Genomic DNA, 19837 nt, shown 5'->3' with positions numbered 1-19837 from the left:
TTATATTGTTTTTATCTTAAATTCATTGTCTACATTAACTAATATATATAGCGACGGTTTCTTTATATGTAATTTATAACGCTGAAGGTTGAGTGACACCATAAGGTTGAGTGACACCATAAGTGTTCATAACACATTTCAATCTCTGTGTTATGAACACGTATTTATCGTCTCATGTACTGCCCTAATCTCTCATCACCTTCGCCGTTTGTTAGTCACTCAACATTATGTGTAATCTTTTGTAACTTCAAACAATAATGAAATTATGACTCGTCAAGAACAAGAATGAAATCTTTGGATAAATTAGATTTGTTGATAGTTCAACTCTATCAAACCTTATCCTTTTTGTGAAGTATACATACTTCAACTCTCATTGTGGATATTGATATTTGCTTCACAAACATGCCATCTTTAAAATTGTATATTGATTTATGATTTTTATGTAGAGACAAGTGCTATCAATATCATTGGATAATAAGGTGTGCGATGGGGAAGAATAATGTGGTTAGGGACCATCAAGGCACACGATTATCGGTTTCCCTTTTGTACGATAGTTCATCAAACCTAGGTAGTCTAAATAGAGATAACATGTCGCACCTCGTATAACTAGGATTAAATGACATTTTAGTCCTAAAAATACAAACCCTCTGGTTTTTGTATTTTTAAATACAACACAAAAAGAAACCTAGTACAAAAAACCTAGCTAAAAAAATCTAATACAAAACAATCTAGCATAAAAAATCCAATACGAAAAATCCAGTACAAAAATGTTATATAACATAAATATACAATACAATTTTTGAGGTTTTTTTAGTTGTCATTTTTATATTGTAATACGGTACTCAAATTAAATATAAAAAATGCTTAATTTTATGGTGCAATTTAAAAAAAATTAACAATGTCGTATAAAAAGTTATAATTATTTAAAAAAATGGAAGTCATTTGAAAAAAAAAAGTCAATATAAATGGTTATTCTAAAATACAGTTAAACATTTTCCCTGTAATTTCATTTTAGCAATTGATTTGAAAAATAAAAGGTAAAAACGTAAACCAGAATCAACCTTTTATTTGATTCTACTAGAGTAATATTACTAACATTATTATCATGAAGAATCATAACTATTGTTTTTTTTTTTTTGAACGTCAAGGAATGGCGTGCCAACCATCATGACATTGAGCGCGGTGGTCAAGGTCGACTACTCGACCGCCGCCAGCCCATTGGCTCTCCCAGATACGCGGAAACCCGACCTCCACCCGCTCGAAGGCACGATAGTGAAATAATCGATAAAACCTCTCCTCCCATCCAACTAGTAAATTGGCCCGCGCGTTGCCGTGACCTGCGGCGTTGAAACGTTGTCGCGGCATTAAAACGTAAACTACCATGAGTTTATACCATCTAATGAAAACGTATCATATTTGACCCAACTAGTTTTTGAAAAAAAAAATTACATCAAAACGTATACTGACTGCACGTACATAAAAATAAGCACGAAAACGTATCATATTTGATCACCATATTTCCGAATAAAATTTACGTCGAAACGTAAGCCTACTTGAATTTATATCGAAACGTGCATAAAAATAAGCACATAAAAGTAGTATTTTTTTTAAGTTAAAAAAATGGACGGCGCGTTGCCCATAAAAATAAGCACATAAAAATAATATCTTTTTAAGGATTACGGATCGTTCGTTGGTGAACTTTTCTAAACCTAACACGAAATCTCATGCAAAATCCTATCTTCATGACTCCAATTGATCATCGACCGGATACTGTCGCAAATGCTAACTCACTAAGAAGACTAATAAACCTATCACGGATCTTATCTGAAATAATTATACTTTAAATCTATCGATGATCTATCAGTAATTAGCTATTGTCAGAAATACCTCGGTATACCAATAGAATCAAAACATTAAAAAAATATTGAATTTGGCACAATCATCGCTATTTCATAGTAATCATCGACGAAAAGGTTCGTCGATGATTTTTTTCGTTAAAAGTTAATTTCAAGTAATGTAAGAGTGTATCGAACCTTTAAAAACCTTCATTATTTGTAAATGTATCCAACCTTTATAAACAATATGTAACAACCTTTAAAAATCTTTATTTTTTTTTATATATATTTTACAACTAAACATTATGTTTAAGTATGGGAAAAAATTTAAAAAAAAAAATTTCTATTCACTTCTCATGTAAAGGCTATTTTGTATGTTAAAATTCATTTGTATTTGATTCTTATACTATTTATATAATTTAACTAAATATCTAAATGTATCTTTGCATATGTAATATTTAATTATTTCTCAATAGAATACATGTATACTTGTGTACCTTCTTTAATTAAAAAAAAATCCAACACATGTCACATGAAAGCCAAGATGTCTACATATTCTAATTTCTTTTTATATAACCCTTTACATATGTGCATGTATACATGAAAAACACACACAAAAGGTTGGTTGTAAGCTCTTTTGTCTCATCCAACACTAATATAGCTTCCATGGATTTCCGACAGCACTCTCGCCGGAGCAAATCTTTTCCGTCCTCAACCACCATCTCCGACGACCCCTCCGCCACCCTCTCCACTCCCCTACACTACCTCAGCATCCCCTTCTCATGGGAAAAGTTCCCCGGAATCCCCAAAAACAACAACCACAACAACGACGATTCGTCGCAAAATCTCCTCCCTCTGCCGCCATCCAGCCACTCGCCCACGATGAAAAAGTATAGCGGCAGCCGGAGCTTCAGAAATGACCCCTTTCTAGCTGCCTTTGTTGAGTGTTCAAAAGATAAAGAGTTTGAGATGGAGAGTGGTGGTGAGAGGTCAAAGCTACCGACTAGCGACCGATCGGGATTTGTGGTCAGTATGTACTCGTCTTGCAAGAGATCATGTGCGGTTTCTGAGTCGATTGTTTACCGACCACGATCGTCTACCGGTTATATTTTAGCGACTGACCAAGACTTATCCGTTGCTAAAAGTAAGCCATGATATCATATCATATTGTATCATATCCCACTTTTTAAGCACGATATTTTGAACTTATAATGCATCGGTAGTTTTTGTATAGCTTTGTGATCTTTTACAACGAGGTCGAAAAATGTTATTTTTTTTTTTTACTTTTTTAGCGTGCATTTGAATAAAAGATTATCTTTCAAGGCGATTTATGTGAGTTATATTGTTAAATTTCTTTGAATACCATAAGTGATGGATTCAAGATTTTGTTTACTCATGTCGGTCTTTGAAAATGTTTGATATATCAATGTTACACGATTGTCAGATACGAAGATAACACGTAAAAGTAAGTATCAAATACTATATAACACGTAAAAAACTACATGATATTGGATCCGATTGTGAATATAATATTTCTCTAATAGTGAGGAGAAAAGTACGTGATGGATTAAACAATCCAAACATACAACTATACATGTTTTTTTTTTTCTGTTTTACTTTTTATTTAATCAGTAATGCATTATAAACTTATTTCATTGACTAATTAAAATTATTTGTAATATACAAAATTACAAATAATTTTACGGGTATGATGCTTTGCTAATAATGAGAAAAGACAAGTATGTGATGATTAAAAAATCCAAACATACAACTATGCATGTTGTTTTGTCTATTTCAATGTTTATTTGTTCAATAATTCGTTTTAAAAAATAATTTTAATAATTAAATATAAATTACCTGTAATATTTTTCACATGACCAATAATGCATGGGCTAAAGTATTGCATGTGGAGGAACAAGGGTTCACGTCTTCACATGTTCATTTGGTAGATTTCCCCAACTGGTCCAATAGGAATAAATATAACTTATTAACAGTTTCAGATTCATAATTGAATATTGAAATAACACATTACAATAACTAAAATTCTAATTTATTTTCATTGTTATCTGGAACATATGAATAAAATTGTAAATTCGTATTAGAACTTTTAGGAAGAAAAACAATATTGTGTTTATTTTGTTATAAATCAGGTGTGGGTAATGTGATTTCCGATATATTACCGTTGGATTTTACCAAGAGATCACCTACGGCTGAATATCCCACACGGTGATAGATAGTTAAGAATACTTATATACGGTAGCGGGTGTCTATTGCATTTTCCTAAAGAGTAATTAAAATTTTATGCATTATCTTGAAAAGGGTTAACTATTTTACCGAATTTCTTTCTTTGAGCTGCATAATGGTAACACATAATCCTTTTATTTTTATTTGATTTACAATTAGCTAATTTGGGTATGTAAATAATATAGTTTGTCTTATGTTTAGTTAAAGCCATTTAGGTGCTTTATAATCATAACCAACTTTATTTAAATATATTATTATTAACAAAAATGAGGAGCATATTTAAGACATTTGTACCATGTGATGTAAAATTAATGCAATATACGATTTGGGTCGCCAGACAGACAGAGACCGCAAGTTGCATATATTCGTGTAACACCATGACACCATATGATATTAATAATAACTATGGGTATGAAGGTGATAGTTTTTTATATTTCTTTTTTATTTAATATGTTGGGTACATGTCGTTTTGTGATTGATTAAAGTAGGCATTTTTCTAGGATAAATAATTTATTTTAAATTTTAAATATAATAAGGAATCTGGTCTTACAATATATATGTGGAATAGGTTAAGTCAACCTAGATGCTTGTATTATAGACGTCTTCTTTTAAGGATTTTCAATATCATAGGGTCGACTTAACCTTTTTAAGGGGTTTAAAATGGAATTTTAAATCAAGCTTCCATTTGTATATAATAATATCTTTTTTGTTTCAATTGGAATATGACGACACACAACTTTTGTATACACTTTATAAAATGCACGAAATCTCCAATAGAAAATCTATTTAGGACAATGGATCAAACTTTAGTATGACGAGACAAACTTTACTAAGGATGATAAGTTTCTAACGAGAGTGTCGTGACACTTTATAAATTGTAGATGATATGATAGCTCCACGGTTACATTTAAGCATGTTTAGCTCAGAAATCCAAGGTAAGTGATATCCTGATAACTCTCCAACCGAGTAACAAAATAAAATTCTATGAACAGTAAAAGAAAACATGCATAACTTCTCGATGAATAATTCTCGCTCCACTACCCCACCCAAATCCACCGTTCCCTCACCTTGCCTATCACCACCATCACCCCCCTCTCCCCACCCATAACATAAATCGGATTTTAATCAAAACAGATGTGGCATGATTTACAGAAAATCATCTTCTTTGACAAAATTAAAAGCATGTTGTTCGTTGCATAAAGAAATTATATGCGAAGAAAATGGGAAGTGAACCCAAATACGTTTGTATTTAAAACGTATTTTATTCATATAAGTAAGGAAAGTTCATATAGTTTATTATAATTTATATTTTTCAACTAAGATACACGACTATAAAATCTTTTAAAGTGAGTAACGATACCCATCAAGTCAAGTATTTTGATTTTTTTAAGGGGAAAGTTGGAGTAGTGTTTGGTTGTGTGGACCTTGGTGATTCCTACTTACCACACAAAATACTATTTTAAAGTGTCGGCTATCAACCCATGGGTTTTCGAAAACATTGCTTATTATCCAAGTGAATGGTTGTAACATCTAACTCGCTTTCAACTCTTTCGTAATTAGCTTGATAAAAATCCAACTTTAAATTTTAATACAACTCAATTTATTTGACTTGTGTCATTTTGTTTATAAGTTATATGAGTTATTGAGCTAAAGGTAGCTAGATTGAATAAATTTCCAATTCTTGCATTTTTCCGTTCTAGTTTGGTACCATGTTATTTTAGACTTGTATAATTTTGTGTTGTAACTTGTTTTAAAAAAAAAAGAACAAATACTATTTTAAGTCTCCCTTGTGGGTCGAGCCTGTTTTCGAACACGTTGCTTATTATTAAAGTGTATGGTTTTAGCACCTAAATCGCCTAAAATTAGCTTGATGAAAATCCACTCGTAACACAGCTCAAGCTGATTTGACTCGTGTTAGTTGCTTATATAAGCTATTGAACTGAATTTGAGGTGAAGGTAGTTAGGTTGAATAAAATTTTAATACAGGAACACATCTTAAGAGACAGTGACATATATGGTATGGATTATGATTATGTTTGTGTTTTGGCTTGTCTTCGTGATATGATTCCAAGCTTTGACTTCAGCGATTTCACTAATAAGGACACCCCCCCCTAAAGCCCAACATGCATTGGTGAATGCTATTTTTAGTAAAATTGTCCACGACATCGAAGTTTAGTTTGACTTGACCGTTAGATAAAAAGTCGTTTTTGAGTGTCTACGAGCACCAAATGAACAAGATTTTCTTCATGTTATACCTATTGATGGGTTAGACCAGCATATGTCGCCGGTGGAGTACCGTACTATCCTTAAGTATCGCCTCATGATTCCCAGGGGCGCAGGATTTAAGGGGCGGGGAGGGGTGCCCGACCCCCCGAATTTTTCGGTCAGTAGTGTTATGTACGTTTCATATATGATTTTGTAGGTATATAAGTTTTCGACCCCCCGGTTTAATAAAAAAAAATAGGTATATACGTTTTCGACCCCCCAGTTTTAAATTTTTTTTTATTTATATAGCCCAAATAAAATATTTAATTAGCCCAAATCATTATATTTGGTAGAGTACTAGAATCTATATTATATAACCCAAATCAAATCATTATATAGCCCAACTTAAAAGACCACCCTATCCAAAAAAACCCAAATTCGTTTACTTTGGGACATCGACCAGAAGAACAGAAGCCACAAGCCAGAACTATTCGACTTCAGCTTCTTGTTCGAGAACAGAAGCCAAAATGCTGCTCGTTGTTGTGGTCTTGTACTCTTGTTCGACTTCTTCAAGAGGTTTAATTTAGCGTTGCAATTTATGTGATTTAGGTTGAAATTAAAGGTAAAACTGGTCCTAATTTTTGCCCTAAACTTGTTGAATCTTTCTGTAACTATGTCTAATTTTATTTGTTTAATTTTATTGTGATTTGATTTAGATAGAAATTAGAGTTTGAAATTTAGGGTGATTTGTTAACTTGTTTTGTTATTAGATTATGCTATGGGAAAGAATAAAATGATAACTTCTTTTTTAATGTTTGAGAACGTTTTTTATTTGATATTAATGTTTGATCCGACCCGACCCGACCCGACCCGAATACAATCACCGACGTCCGACCCGAACATACACCTCGAGACTACGCGATAGAAATTTTTTTTAGGTCCGTTACCTTCGACCCCCCCGAACTTTCTTTTCAAGCTTTGCCATTGATGATTCCTTTATTCCCAGTTGATGAGCTATGCCCTGTTTGTCATAAGGCGTGTTTGGATTCTTTGGGGAGCATGCAGTTCATTGTAGAGAGCTCTCGGGGTTCAAATACCGACATGATTTGGTTAGGGATGTCTTTTTTGACATATTCAGGCTTTGCTGCTAGATTCAATTGTGTTTAATCGAAACACTTACATAGACATAAGTGTTTAACCTAATTAACCAATTGTGATAATCAATGACTAAGTACTCCGGTCAATACATAACGGGAGGTTATCAAATAATTATCAATTACAATTACCAACCCTAATCCCATAGCAAATATATCCCAATTACTAGAACTCTCGGGAATTGAATGTTTAAGAACTAGGGTTAAACAAAGTGTAATTAGTTATAATCAATTAATCAAATCAAAGGTGAAAAGCATCGAATGCTTAGATCACCGAGTTCAAACGATAATCACAAACACATAATATTATCTAACTTACAAAAACCCTCCATCCGGAGGAAACCAGAAGAATTTAGCCGCTCATCTCGCACATATGATCTTCAAAAGCTTGTAGAAACGATCGTTGCATGATTGATTCGGTAAGATGTGAAGACATGAGGATGATTGATTGAGCTTGAATGCCAAAAAGTTGCCTCCTTGCCTCTCTAGTCGATCCTTAGTTCAAGAATAATGAAAACTAGGGTTTATTTTATATTAAAACCCACCAAACATGTCATATTCGCGCCCCCTCTTTCCCCGCCTTCAGTCCTTCACCCACGGTTCAGAACCGTGGGTCACAGTTCACACAGAGCTGGCAATATTACCTCCACCGTGGGTGAAGGTCTGAAGCGTGGGTCAAGGTGTAAAGTCCCTGTTTGTTTTTTCTCTTCTTTACATGCTAAACCTTGGGTGAAGGTGTAGAATGCGGGTGATGATCTAGAGTTATCCTGAACCGTGACCCATGGTTTACAAACTATGGGTAGAAGCGTGAATCCATATCTCACCAGGCACCATGTAGAACTTTCATCCATTGACAAGATTAGTCCCCCAACTTTACTCCCACCATTTTCTTCACATATTTCCATCATATAACTTTCATTTAATGATTAGGAGACCCTTCAACTTTACAAACTCTTGTTTCTTCACATATTTCAGCCATTAGTAACTTTCAGATAATTACCAATAGGCCCCTATACTTTGTAAATCTTGTTTCTTGCACATTGAGATACAAAGCAACTTCTAATTAAGTACCAAATAGTCCCTGAACTTTCATTCTTTCATGCTTCTTGTATTCTCAAGTCATTTTCCCAACCGAACAAGTTCCGAATCTGTACCGAAAGCTGCAATACCCATTCCAATGCACTCCACGCCATCTCTAACCGTCATAACTTCATCGAATTACGTGTTTAACTTGTAAAACAACGAATACTCGTAGTTATCTCATTCAAGGCAAGTAAACACATAAAACACATACAAAACTCACGAAATTGGCACTTTAAAGCTCAGGTTTCTCCCTCTCCATCACAAACTCTTGGCGAATAGTAACTAGTGAACGTAAGATGAGTTTGTTAACATCCACCCAAACCACTAAATCTTTAAATTCATTTCTTTTCTATCATATTCGTCACATCATAGAACTATGAACAACAAAGATATGTTGAAAAATATTTTTAAGAAAAGAAATTAATCAAACCTTGATTATTTCTATATTATAAATTAGTAATTTTTTGTTGCATTGTGATGTTATACCCTAAGCATAAGCATGGAGAGTTTTTCAAAAAAAAAAGTTTAATTTTTCACTTTTAACCCAAAACTTTTAGTTACTATTTTGTATTTACTTTACCCAAAGATTTTCATATTTTGTATTTTAACCCAAAACTTTATTATTTACATCTTTGGTTCCCCATACTTTTTATCTTTCGCAAGTTTTTGGTTTTACATCTCGTTCTAAATTTTGCGAGTTAACACGTCGTAACGTACATGTGAGGTTCAACTTTTTTGCTCTATTGTTTCACATTTGACAGGCTCGTCGCAACGTGTCCATTTTCCCCGTTTTACAAGTTTGCCGCAACGGGCGGGTCCCAAATCGACCTAGTTATTATTTTATACGTTTTACGTTTCTGCTTAATTTGTTCGCATTAACACACTGTAACAGGTGTGCGTGGTTCAACGATTTTAAGCCTGCTTTTGGCTCGGTGTAATTTTTTCCATTTTATCTATTTTATTTTTATGAGTTTTTCTGATGTTGAGAGACGATGCTGGTGTGGCATTGGTGCTACTTGGCACGGTTTTACGAACGTTTTTTACCTATTAGTTTTTTTAATAATATTTTGTTTCGGTTTACCCATATACTTCCTTTACTTAAAAACTATTTTTTACGTGCATATTTTATGTACGTGTAGACATAAATATGAGTTGTTCTATATTTCGACGTAAACTTTTTTTTTTATAAACGACTCATGTCAAATATAATATGTTTTCGTTTAAAGAAACCTTTTTTTATGTGCATATTTTTATGTATGTTTCGGTATAAATTCGAGTTGTTCTACGTTTCGACATAAACTTTTTTGGGGAATTGATTCAAGTCAAATATAATTTGTTTTCGTGCTTATTTTATGTATGTTTCGTAAATTTTGTTTCGAACCGAGTGGAGTCAAATTATGGTTTCTTTTTCCCCTTTTTTTCGAAAGTTCTAATTAATTCATTTCGATTACACATGTCAGATTTTCCTTCATACCCGTTACGTTTTCTATGTATGAGTTGGGTCACATATAATATGTTATGATTGTACGATATGAATTTGATTTACTTTACATTTTGATCCAATCACAACACTTATACAGGTTACATTGAGTTCAACTAGATACGTCGAAACACGTGTTTTGATATAGTTAATGCATCACATAACATTTGGACTAATCCATTCAACGTTTACGATATACTCTCCCCGCAACGTGGGTGGATCTTAATGCTAGTTAATATTAAAATAACATATTCACCCCAAGCTTTTACAAAATCAATGTCTTCATTGTTTCGCAACTTGTCTCTTCCTTGATCACATCATCCATTCGATAGTCTATACTATAGTAAAAGGTAGAAAACGGTTGTTTATGGTCATATATCAGGTGAAAAGCCCAAAGAGTGGGTTATGGGTTGGCTTTAGCTGAATATTGGTATAAGTAACACTAAATTTCCTTTAGAGGCCAGACACCTCTCAAAAACTAAATTCGTTGATAGGTCATTAGCAATTTGAAAAAAAAAAAAAATCCCAAAAAGTGTTAATTCAAAGAGACATCGTGATGGTATACCCCACAACAGTGTTGCAAGAATCGTTAGGCTCTAGTCGGGCGGTCAGGCGGTGGGATACCAACTAGCGATTAATCAGGATTAATAGGGATTAATCGGAGTTAATCGGATTGAGATTTTATATGTAATTTTTAGTTACATAGATACACACACATTTTTATATGTAGTTTTTTTAAAATAGACATGTTTTAAACCCCCATCAACCCATTTTTAAGTAATTGGAAGGAATTTATATGGTTTGATCAAAATTTGTCCGGCATCTAGCCAAAATAGGACCGCCATCGACTGCCTAGCTACTAATCGGCCATTAATCGGTGAACCTCCGATTAATGATTAATCGACGACTAATCAGAGATTAGTTGGGATTTTTACAATCATGCCCCACAATCAAAAGGTTACGAGTTTAAACTCTGCATGGGACAAATTATGATTATCTATGCTAGAAAATCAAGGAATTGTTGTTAAAAAAAAGTGTCATTCAAACGTCCATAATTCACCGTCTTAACCTAAATTCAGTTTAACAACCAATGCGATTGTCCAATACAGAAAGAAGAAATGATCCTTTAACATTAAGGATCATTTTCTCATATACCAAAATTCAAAATTATTAATTCAAAAATCTAAAGTCCAAATCCAAGAACATTGTGACATCAACCAAACATTCAATATGCCAAAACTTGTGGGACCCATGTTTACAAATGGTATCTTTTGGGACCTGCTATCTTTCATAAAAAAATCATAACATAACATGGTTATTCAACCAAAGTAGCCTTCAGTAAGCAGCCTTCAAAGATCATGTTTATTTTTTCTTTTCTTCAACTTTTACAAATAATTGATGTTTAGAATATGATTAAGAAGCTAACACAATACAAGTTGTTTAATTAATTTGAGACTAGAGAGTATTTTTAAAAAACTGTTAAAACCGAACCCAGCAACGAGTACAGAGCGCCTTGCAATCTCCCTTGCAGTCGATAATATAACCCAATACTTTAGGATTTCGGAGTAGAAGATTTTTTAACGATTTTCCTTTTATACTCCATTGTTTTTCAAGAATTTGAATATTCGTCTTCAACTCGTTTTCAAGGCTACAACCGACAACCTCTGGGAATTTCTTGAGAATTTTGATGAGATCTTCGTCCGAAAGGCCTAAACCCGTCAAATAATCGAATATCGCGTTAACATTTTCCTGTTCTGGTACGGCTACTTCGCGTTCTTCGCCCCAGTAAGGGGAGTGGACTAAGCCGAATGCTTTTCCTAGTATTTTGTCTTCTTCCTCTTTAGTAAATTCAAATCTCGAAAAAACTTGTCTGCAAGCTTCCCATTTCTTCATATCTTCCTCGGTTAAAACCGTCTCTGGAGTTCTTGCAGCCGAATGCGTTCTCCATTTTGTAAATGCAATATTTTTAGCGGGAAAAAGTCGTTTTGCATTGAATGATATGGAATTTGATGAGTTTGATTCAAGATCAGGCTGAAAAAGTAAAAAAGAAAAATAAAGTTATGCACAATAATTCATATCGAAAAGAAGGAAAACTGGAAACGGGTCAGAAGTGTTAAAATCGCCCAAAGTCTACCTACATTGTTTAATTTAAAACTACTCTAATGAAATAGCGTAATCCTAAATAACAATTTAATTATTAAAAAAAAATCTCAAACCAAACCAGCCCGTTTAGACCGTATTAAAAAGGTAAAGTGAAATTGAACTCGTTTTGACCTCCAGTCCGATCAACTTGCAACATCTACGTCGTGTACATTTCGAACATCCACTAGAGTATAAAGCTTGTAAAGGAAGACTGAAGAAAACTATGTTTCAATGCATACCACTATAGAAGACTATAAAGACAACCATGAGAATCTCAAGGCTAGAGTAAATAGTGGACCAAAGCCATAGTGGCCCAAACAACTTTATACAGAATGGTCAACAAACTACAAAAGGGATAATGAACATGATGTAGACCACTAGACACATAATATCGGTGGCAATGAGCATGATGGATCGTAGAGAACATGACATGGTACGGGTCACATGAAACTTAGGTAATCAAACCATCTTAGACCACACTAAAATTGTCAAGGGGATCAACATTAGGGAACATGTTACGGGTCATATGAAATTTAGGTAATCAAACCATCTTAGATCACACTAAACTGTCATTAAGTGGAACAACATTATGAAACATGATACGGCTCACAGGAAATTTAGGTAATCAAACAATCTTAGAGCACTCTAAAATTGCCAGTAAGGGGATCAAATGTTAATTGAAGTGGTACGATGAGCAAACGTGTTAAGTTTCTGATAAAACATATATTTGGTTTTAGTTACACATTTACACATGCTGGTCAGCTGGTGTATTAACATAAGGAACAATACAATGGTGTTTGGGATTGTGATATGGAACAATCATAATCAGAGATATGATGTAAAAAAATTAGATGTTTGGATATGTTTCTGGGGATTGAAGTTGTAATGATTAGTGAATCAGTTGTTTAAGTGTTTGGCAAAATCTGATTATTTAATCAGATAGTCGGAATTAGTTTTGTTGCATCCACATCATCATCATCACCAGTAAATCCCTCCAATAGCAAAGCTAAGGTAGGTTCCGAGGGTAGATGTAGACAGCCTTACCTCTATCCCGTAGGAATAGAGAGGCTGCTTCCGGTGAGACCCCCGGCTCGATTGTAGTTTTGTATCAAGCCTTGGACCTAAGACACATAACACTCAAACAATCGGGACAGAGACTGGTTGGTGCATGTACCCCCGTGTCTTTCAGCTGTCAACATCACCACATGATGCATAATTAACCATCCGCCGCTTTTAACGTTATTTTCACGAAATTAGTAAAATAACGTTAAAGACTTAAAGTTAGTACCATTTCACTTTTGCCCCCAGGCGCCCACACATATATACATTATATGTGCACATCGCAAGCGGGGCATTCACTTCTAAACTGAATATCGACACCTAAATCATCAAATATGAAATATCTCAAAAAGTTTCACTATGCTCAAACACTATAATGATTATCCACAACTTGAAGAAGCAATAACCAGATAATCACTAGGGTTGTTCACAATCTGGCCCGAACTGAAGCAATTCGTTTCGCCAGTTTGGGAGATCCTTTAAACAAAACTAGAAATAATGTTAAACTAGTAAAAACAGCACATCTATGATCTTCATATACAAATTATATCTCATCGTTATAAATAGTTTATATAGAGCATTATTTCCTTTTCTAGTGTTCCAAGAGTTTGCGACCGAAGGGTTTGTTTTCTTTGTCCATGGTTTGTCTGCTAGTTTGTCTCTGCAAACTAGTAAAGTTTATTTTATTTTTATTTTTTTAGTATATGAGTTGAAAATTTTTAACACATTGTTAAAACTGCTGGTTTGTCATCTTCACAAATTGAAATAACGACGCTTAAAATAATGTTAAAACAAATAAAAGAATCCATAATACCAAACACATCATATAGTTTATTAAATCTATACAAGTGATAATAATACATATACCTGTGTAAGACGAATCAAATACATTCCTGAATCATCGTGTATTTCACATATATTTACAATATACAAGGTTATGTATAACTGTATATACAGAAGAGGGAACACCACTAAGCTAAACCTAAGGCCCACAAGCCACATACTAGACTATAGCAAAAAGTAACAGTGAGTTAGTGACATATAATCTAGGCGTGTAGCTTGTTACAAATACGGCAAACTCCGCTTCTGGATACGACCTCTAGTCTACACCTAGCTCATTAGCTATAACATGAACAAATAAGTGACGTATAAGCTAGCGCTCCATCTCGAGCTCAAGCATAGATATTAATCATGTCTACCTTGGTACATATATATGGTAAATTTGACTTCTAGGTGAAACTTTACTAAATACATCGGCTAACTAGTTTCCAGTTTTGACATGAGTTGTTGTAATCGTACCATCTTCGATCTTTTTTAAGTGAAGTGAGTAGTAATCAACTTCAATGTGCTTGGTTCTTTCATGGTATCGGTTTGTTTGCCATGGTTTTGATATAGAATGCCATGATGTAGAGTGCCATTTACATATTTAAGAACGCGATAAACGCCTTTGCAATGTCAGTTCACTTCAACTCTTTTTTATCTTATCTCAAAACTAACTTGTTTTAGAAAGAAAAAAATAGTGATAATTTGCTGCAATTGTTTTACTTTATTTTAGTGGCAGTTATTTCAAGTAAGGGTCTTATTAGTGGAGTCATTTAGGTATTAGTTATGGGTCTAGTGATTAGTTTTCATGGTCAATTCGGTAAAACTGTAAAATGTTGTTTCTGTTGGAATTAAAGAAAGAACATATTTGAAGCAAACTCTTTACTTTTACGTTCCTGTATCTTGTTTATTTTGGTGATTTGCCCATCTCAAATCCGGCACATATCAATTGGTGCTTTCATTCTTGTACTCATGTCACCCGTAAGGACTCAACTACCATTGCAAGCATTAAACGAGAAACTAGACTAGTTAACCGTAATCACAATGTCATCCTCCTCACATGCCAATACCCACTTTGCTGCTTTGATTAAAGCAACTTAAGCTTTAGCCAAATCCTCTGAAACCCTGCAAGCCGATGTGAACAAACAATCACCTCGTTAACCACATCGCTCAATTCACAGGCACTTTATCTTTCGGTTACTGCGCCTCTTCAATTCACTCTGCTTCTTCCAAAGTTCCGGTTCCAACTCACCACTGCCTAACACCCGTTGCCCCCCAAAAATATTTATTCCCTTAATTAACGAGTCAAACCCTCCCAATTCCAAGCCGAGAATTATTTCACCTGTTATCAATTTCCTAAGGATCAATGGCTATCTCTCGCCGTCTTTTATTTCACCAACGACGCTCTCAGTTGGTATAAGCATTTGTCCAATAACAATTTGTCGGGAACCTAGCAAGACTTCAAACGAGCACTAGAACTACACTTTGTTCCTTCTACATGTGAAAATCATGAAGCCACTTTGTTTAAACCTCAACAGACCACCTCCATGAGCGCCTATCAGACTGATTTCGAGTGGATCACTAATCGGGTAATGGGATTATCCCGACACGCTCATGAATTGAAGACAAGCTTCATGCCAAGATAAGTGTTCCTACTGTGGACCACCGTTCGACCACCTGCTCAGTCTCCATCACAATCGGCTTCCCTTCCCCTCAAACGCCTCACTCAAGCCAAGAAAGCCATTGGTATATGCTTCCATTGTGACGAAAAATTTCAGTTGGGGACACCGTTGCAAAACACCCAAATTCTTGTTGTTTGAAACACCAAAAAAACAGCCATGGGACACTTTGACTATGCCAGTTGTGAGTCGTGAGGACACAACCCGTTTTAAAGGGACAGATATTCATACGGACTATCTGCCATAAACCAGTGACCCATGTTCCACCCAGTCAAGAGCTCCACTCCTCATGATCCATGCACGTCGACAATCTGCTGCAATTGTTTTACTTTATTTTATTTTTATAATGTGTTTTGTTCCTCCAGTTACTGGGTAATTATTTCAAGTAAAAGTCTTATTAGTGGAGTCATTTTGGTATTAGTAGCGCGTCTAGTGGTTAACTTTCGTGTCCAATTTGGTAAGCCAATAAAAGGTTGTTTCTGTTGGAATCTTGGTTTAAAAAAGCGTGAGGCGCTCCGAAGCGTTTTGGTTCCAAAAGCTTTAAGCGAAGCTCCAAGCGCGAAGTGAGAGCTTCACGTATACGAAGCGCTCAAAATTAAAAAAAAATAAAAATAAAATATTGTACACATCAATATGACCTATTCTACTTGTTAATCAATAATAAACACAAAAACATGATTAAAAACACACTTAACACATAAAAAGCATAGTTAAAACATAAATTAAAGTCGAAACACACTTAAAACATAAACATAAAAATAGTCTTTAATCAATAATCATCATAATCAAGTACGTATTCATCTCGGGTCACCAGATGAGAAGGATTTTTCCGAGGCAGCAGTAGTGCTGTTTGATCCTGAGGCCATTATGATTTCTAAACGGAAATCAAGTTGCAGAGAGAATAGAAGGAGAAAGAGGAAGACAGCGGCTGATATGTTAAAAGACGGCGGCTGATTATTAGGGTAAAGAAGTAGGGCCTCATTTAAACCCTATTTAAAGACTATTGGGCCTAAAAAATGGCCCAAATGTGACCTGATTAGGCTGAAGCGTCGCTTCAAACCATCATCGCTTCGCGCTTAAAGCTCGTTTCAAAACGCTTCACGTGTTGTAACGCTTCAGACCAAAAAAAGCGCTTTTCCAAACGCTTCAGCGCTTCACGCCTAAAGCGCGCTTAAAGCTCGCTTTTTTAAACACAGGTTGGAATTAAAGCAAGAAGAAATTAAAAGCAAATTCTTTACTTTTACACTACTGTATTGTGTTCATCTTGAAGATTTGCCGATCTCAAATCCGGCAGGAGTGCATAATGCGTGCATCACATGATGTGGTCTAATGTGGCGCCTTATGCAGTTGACTGGTATTTGAACAAATTAGCTCTTTAATTGAACAAATCTTACTATAGATGATGAAAATATATTATATTTTAGTGTTTAAAGGTTCACAAGTTAAAATATTAGCTCTATATATTTTTTTAGTATTATTACATAAAGAACACCTCGCATAACGCATTGCGCATCGGATTTTGGGATCAAAACGCATTGGATCGCTACACGCATTTTAAAACCAAGCATATCAGTAGATTTCTTTAAATTCAAGCTTTTTCAACCCAAATACGCAAGCAACAAAGAGAATTATTCACTGATTATACAATGCTATACTTCCTATTTATAAGATCAAAAGCATGTAATTAAAGTAGGCGTCGAACGATTAACAAGAAAGAATGATGGGAGGCTTAATATAGTGTCTAAAGACAGCCTAATGGGTGAAACAGTTATGTTAAAAACTTATAAGTAGACTGACTATAAGCAACACTTACAGATAAGCGAGACTGTGTACCGGAATCAAAGGTGAATAAGGTAGAAGGCAAAGAACTTCCCAGCATTTCTGCACCATTATTTCCCAAATGAATCAGTAGCCCAATTGCAGACAAAATAGGCTAGCCCTACCTACGCAATCACTAATCAAATCAAATCAAATCAAAGAGCACCAACAACAAGTAGAAATGTATGTTTAACTGTACGATTAATCAGATATTTACTGTAATCAACACTACAATCATTGCAATTTAGCTCTCGAGAGGTTATCTGCGTCAATAATCCAAACGGAACCCTAACATTTAGTCAACTCAACTTCTTCGGATTACACTATCGCAAAACCTAATTTTCAGCAAGAGTTACTATAGGGGAATCAATCAATGAAGCAAGCAAGCAAAATAAGATAAACATAACAAGTATTGAGCAAATTAATTAGGTATACCTGTAGATGATGAAGAAGAATTAGCTGCTGCAATGATAACCAGAGGTTTTGGCGTCGTTTAGGACCAAGCAAAAGCCATATAGCTTTATAATGATAGTCGTGTACATGGTCACTAGGTGGTCGCTATACTTCTCTTTTAAAACTACTACCAAAATTACCACATCAAATTATCCACCACATGTTTTATCAAAATGATCTAATCACTTGTGACACAACCCTATGCCTAGGGTGTGGTATATTGTCTCTGGCCACATCATCACTTTTAGTGCCTCTACCCATCATCATCACTTTTAGTGCCTCTACCCATCCTCTGCTCGTCAAAGGGGGGCGTCATCGATTCTCCACCAGCCCAATAACGAGCGCTATTAAGTATGCATGTGGGACCCATTTCTTTTCCACCAATCACAGTTCCCTCTTTTTTTATATTGTTTAAAAGGGGTTTTAAACCATTACAACGATTTTAAAGAAAGGGGATTTAAAACCCCCATATGAGGTGGAGTTGATATGGCATGATAAAACCCTCAGTGACTTTATATCATGCCCACCAGCCTAACTATCTTAATTCTTTTTATCCTGTATCTTAAAAAACAAACAATTAATGGTAAATTTGAGAAGCTGGGTCTTCAGTTTTTAATCTACGGTTTGGAAGCTTATGGCATCAAAAGAAAGAGAGAGATCAGAAGAGAAGAAAGAGAGAGATGTAAAAAGAAGAGAATGTAGACGGTTTTATCGTACGATATCGTCGACTGGTGGCGGGGGAAACTTGACGTGCACTAGTAAAAGTAGGGGTGTTCAAAACTATCCGTATCCGAAAATCCGATCCGAAATATCGGATATCCGAAATTTCGGATATCCGAATTTTTCGGATTCGGATTCGGATAGTGATTTTCAAAATTTTCGGATATCCGAAATATCCGAAAATTTAATTTTCATTTTTTTTCGGATATCCGAATATTCGAAAATATCCGAAGTATCCGAAAATATCCGAAGTATCCGAAAAATATCTGAAAATATCCGAAATATACGAAAAATATCCGAAAACTTATATTCGGATATCCAAAACTATCCAAAATATCCGTTTCCGAATATGAAAAAAATAATTAAAAAAATTAAATAAAAAGTTGGATTTTCGGATATCCGATTCACTATCCGAATCCGTATCCGAAATTTCGGATATCCAAAATTTTGGAACGGATTCGGATAGTGAAATCTGGTATCCGAAAATTTCGGATATCCGAATTTTCGGATATCCGGTTTTGAACACCTATAAGTAAAAACATATTGCAGCAGGTCAGGGTGTTTCATCCTTCTCTAGAAATGAAGGAAGATGTCAGGCAATCTCTTCATTCTTGTTCTTCATGTTCTCTGTCTCCGGGTGACACCAACGATGGTATGCTGCCGGGTAGTTGTCGGTTGTAGGCGCCTTAGTTGAGCCAGAGCCGCAGGCCCGGCTAAAGGGTAATCCAAATGAGACAATGGCTTTGAGCCACACATTCCAAAGGCCTCCAATATATAATAAATTAATTCTTTAATTATATGTATATATATAGGGTGGGAGTTGGCTACAAAGTCAATTTTTCCTACAAAGTGTAGGAAGTGTTCTAAGGGTGACATGTGGCATTTGTAGATTTTATATTAAAGGGCATAAATGTAATTGAATAATTAACTTATTTATGGAAGATTTATTTCTTAAACAAAATAAGGAGACTTTTAAGGAAACAACATATCTTTTAAGAATTCAAAATTGTCAATTACTTATAATACAAATAACGTATAAAGAACAAATTAACATGACATGCGATCACTCATGAACAAATTCTTGACGTTGTGTTTTAGAAGTTATTGGTTTATTCGCGTTGTGTTTATTTCAGTTACAAGTGT

General features: G+C 34.7%; 2 protein-coding genes and 1 long non-coding RNA gene across 3 annotated transcripts; 1 reads left to right on the top strand and 2 right to left on the bottom strand.

Moving 5' to 3' along the window:
* Positions 1-2373: 2373 nt before the first annotated feature.
* On the top strand, positions 2374-3162 carry LOC110941367. Its single transcript, XM_022182986.2, has one exon. It carries the CDS (start codon positions 2436-2438, stop codon positions 2988-2990), a length of 555 nt encoding a protein of 184 aa, XP_022038678.1. The 5' UTR covers positions 2374-2435; the 3' UTR covers positions 2991-3162.
* An 8157-nt stretch (positions 3163-11319) lies between these two features.
* Positions 11320-18076, bottom strand: LOC110941366. The gene is made up of 3 exons (XM_022182985.2): positions 17957-18076; positions 17537-17584; positions 11320-12032 (listed from the first exon to the last, which is right to left on the bottom strand). The coding sequence occupies exon 3, from the start codon at positions 11892-11894 to the stop codon at positions 11481-11483; it is 414 nt and encodes a 137-aa protein (XP_022038677.1). The 5' UTR covers positions 11895-12032; positions 17537-17584; positions 17957-18076; the 3' UTR covers positions 11320-11480.
* On the bottom strand, positions 13048-17510 carry LOC118492343. The gene is made up of 2 exons (XR_004893279.1): positions 15555-17510; positions 13048-15474 (listed from the first exon to the last, which is right to left on the bottom strand). It is a non-coding gene; the product is annotated as an uncharacterized LOC118492343 (long non-coding RNA).
* Positions 18077-19837: the final 1761 nt, after the last annotated feature.

The sequence above is a fragment of the Helianthus annuus genome, chromosome 5 (assembly GCF_002127325.2).
Source record: "Helianthus annuus cultivar XRQ/B chromosome 5, HanXRQr2.0-SUNRISE, whole genome shotgun sequence".
NCBI classification, from domain to species: domain Eukaryota; kingdom Viridiplantae; phylum Streptophyta; class Magnoliopsida; order Asterales; family Asteraceae; genus Helianthus; species Helianthus annuus.
Note: the sequence above shows the minus strand (reverse complement) of the source record. Positions and strands in the feature narration are given on the sequence as shown.

What these genes read in the sequence shown, in the direction of transcription:
- LOC110941367 (XM_022182986.2), top strand. Translation starts at nt 2,436, where the DNA reads ATGAAAAACACACACAAAAGGTTGGTTGTAAGCTCTTTTGTCTCATCC.
- LOC110941366 (XM_022182985.2), bottom strand. Translation starts at nt 11,894, where the DNA reads ATGAAGAAATGGGAAGCTTGCAGACAAGTTTTTTCGAGATTTGAATTT.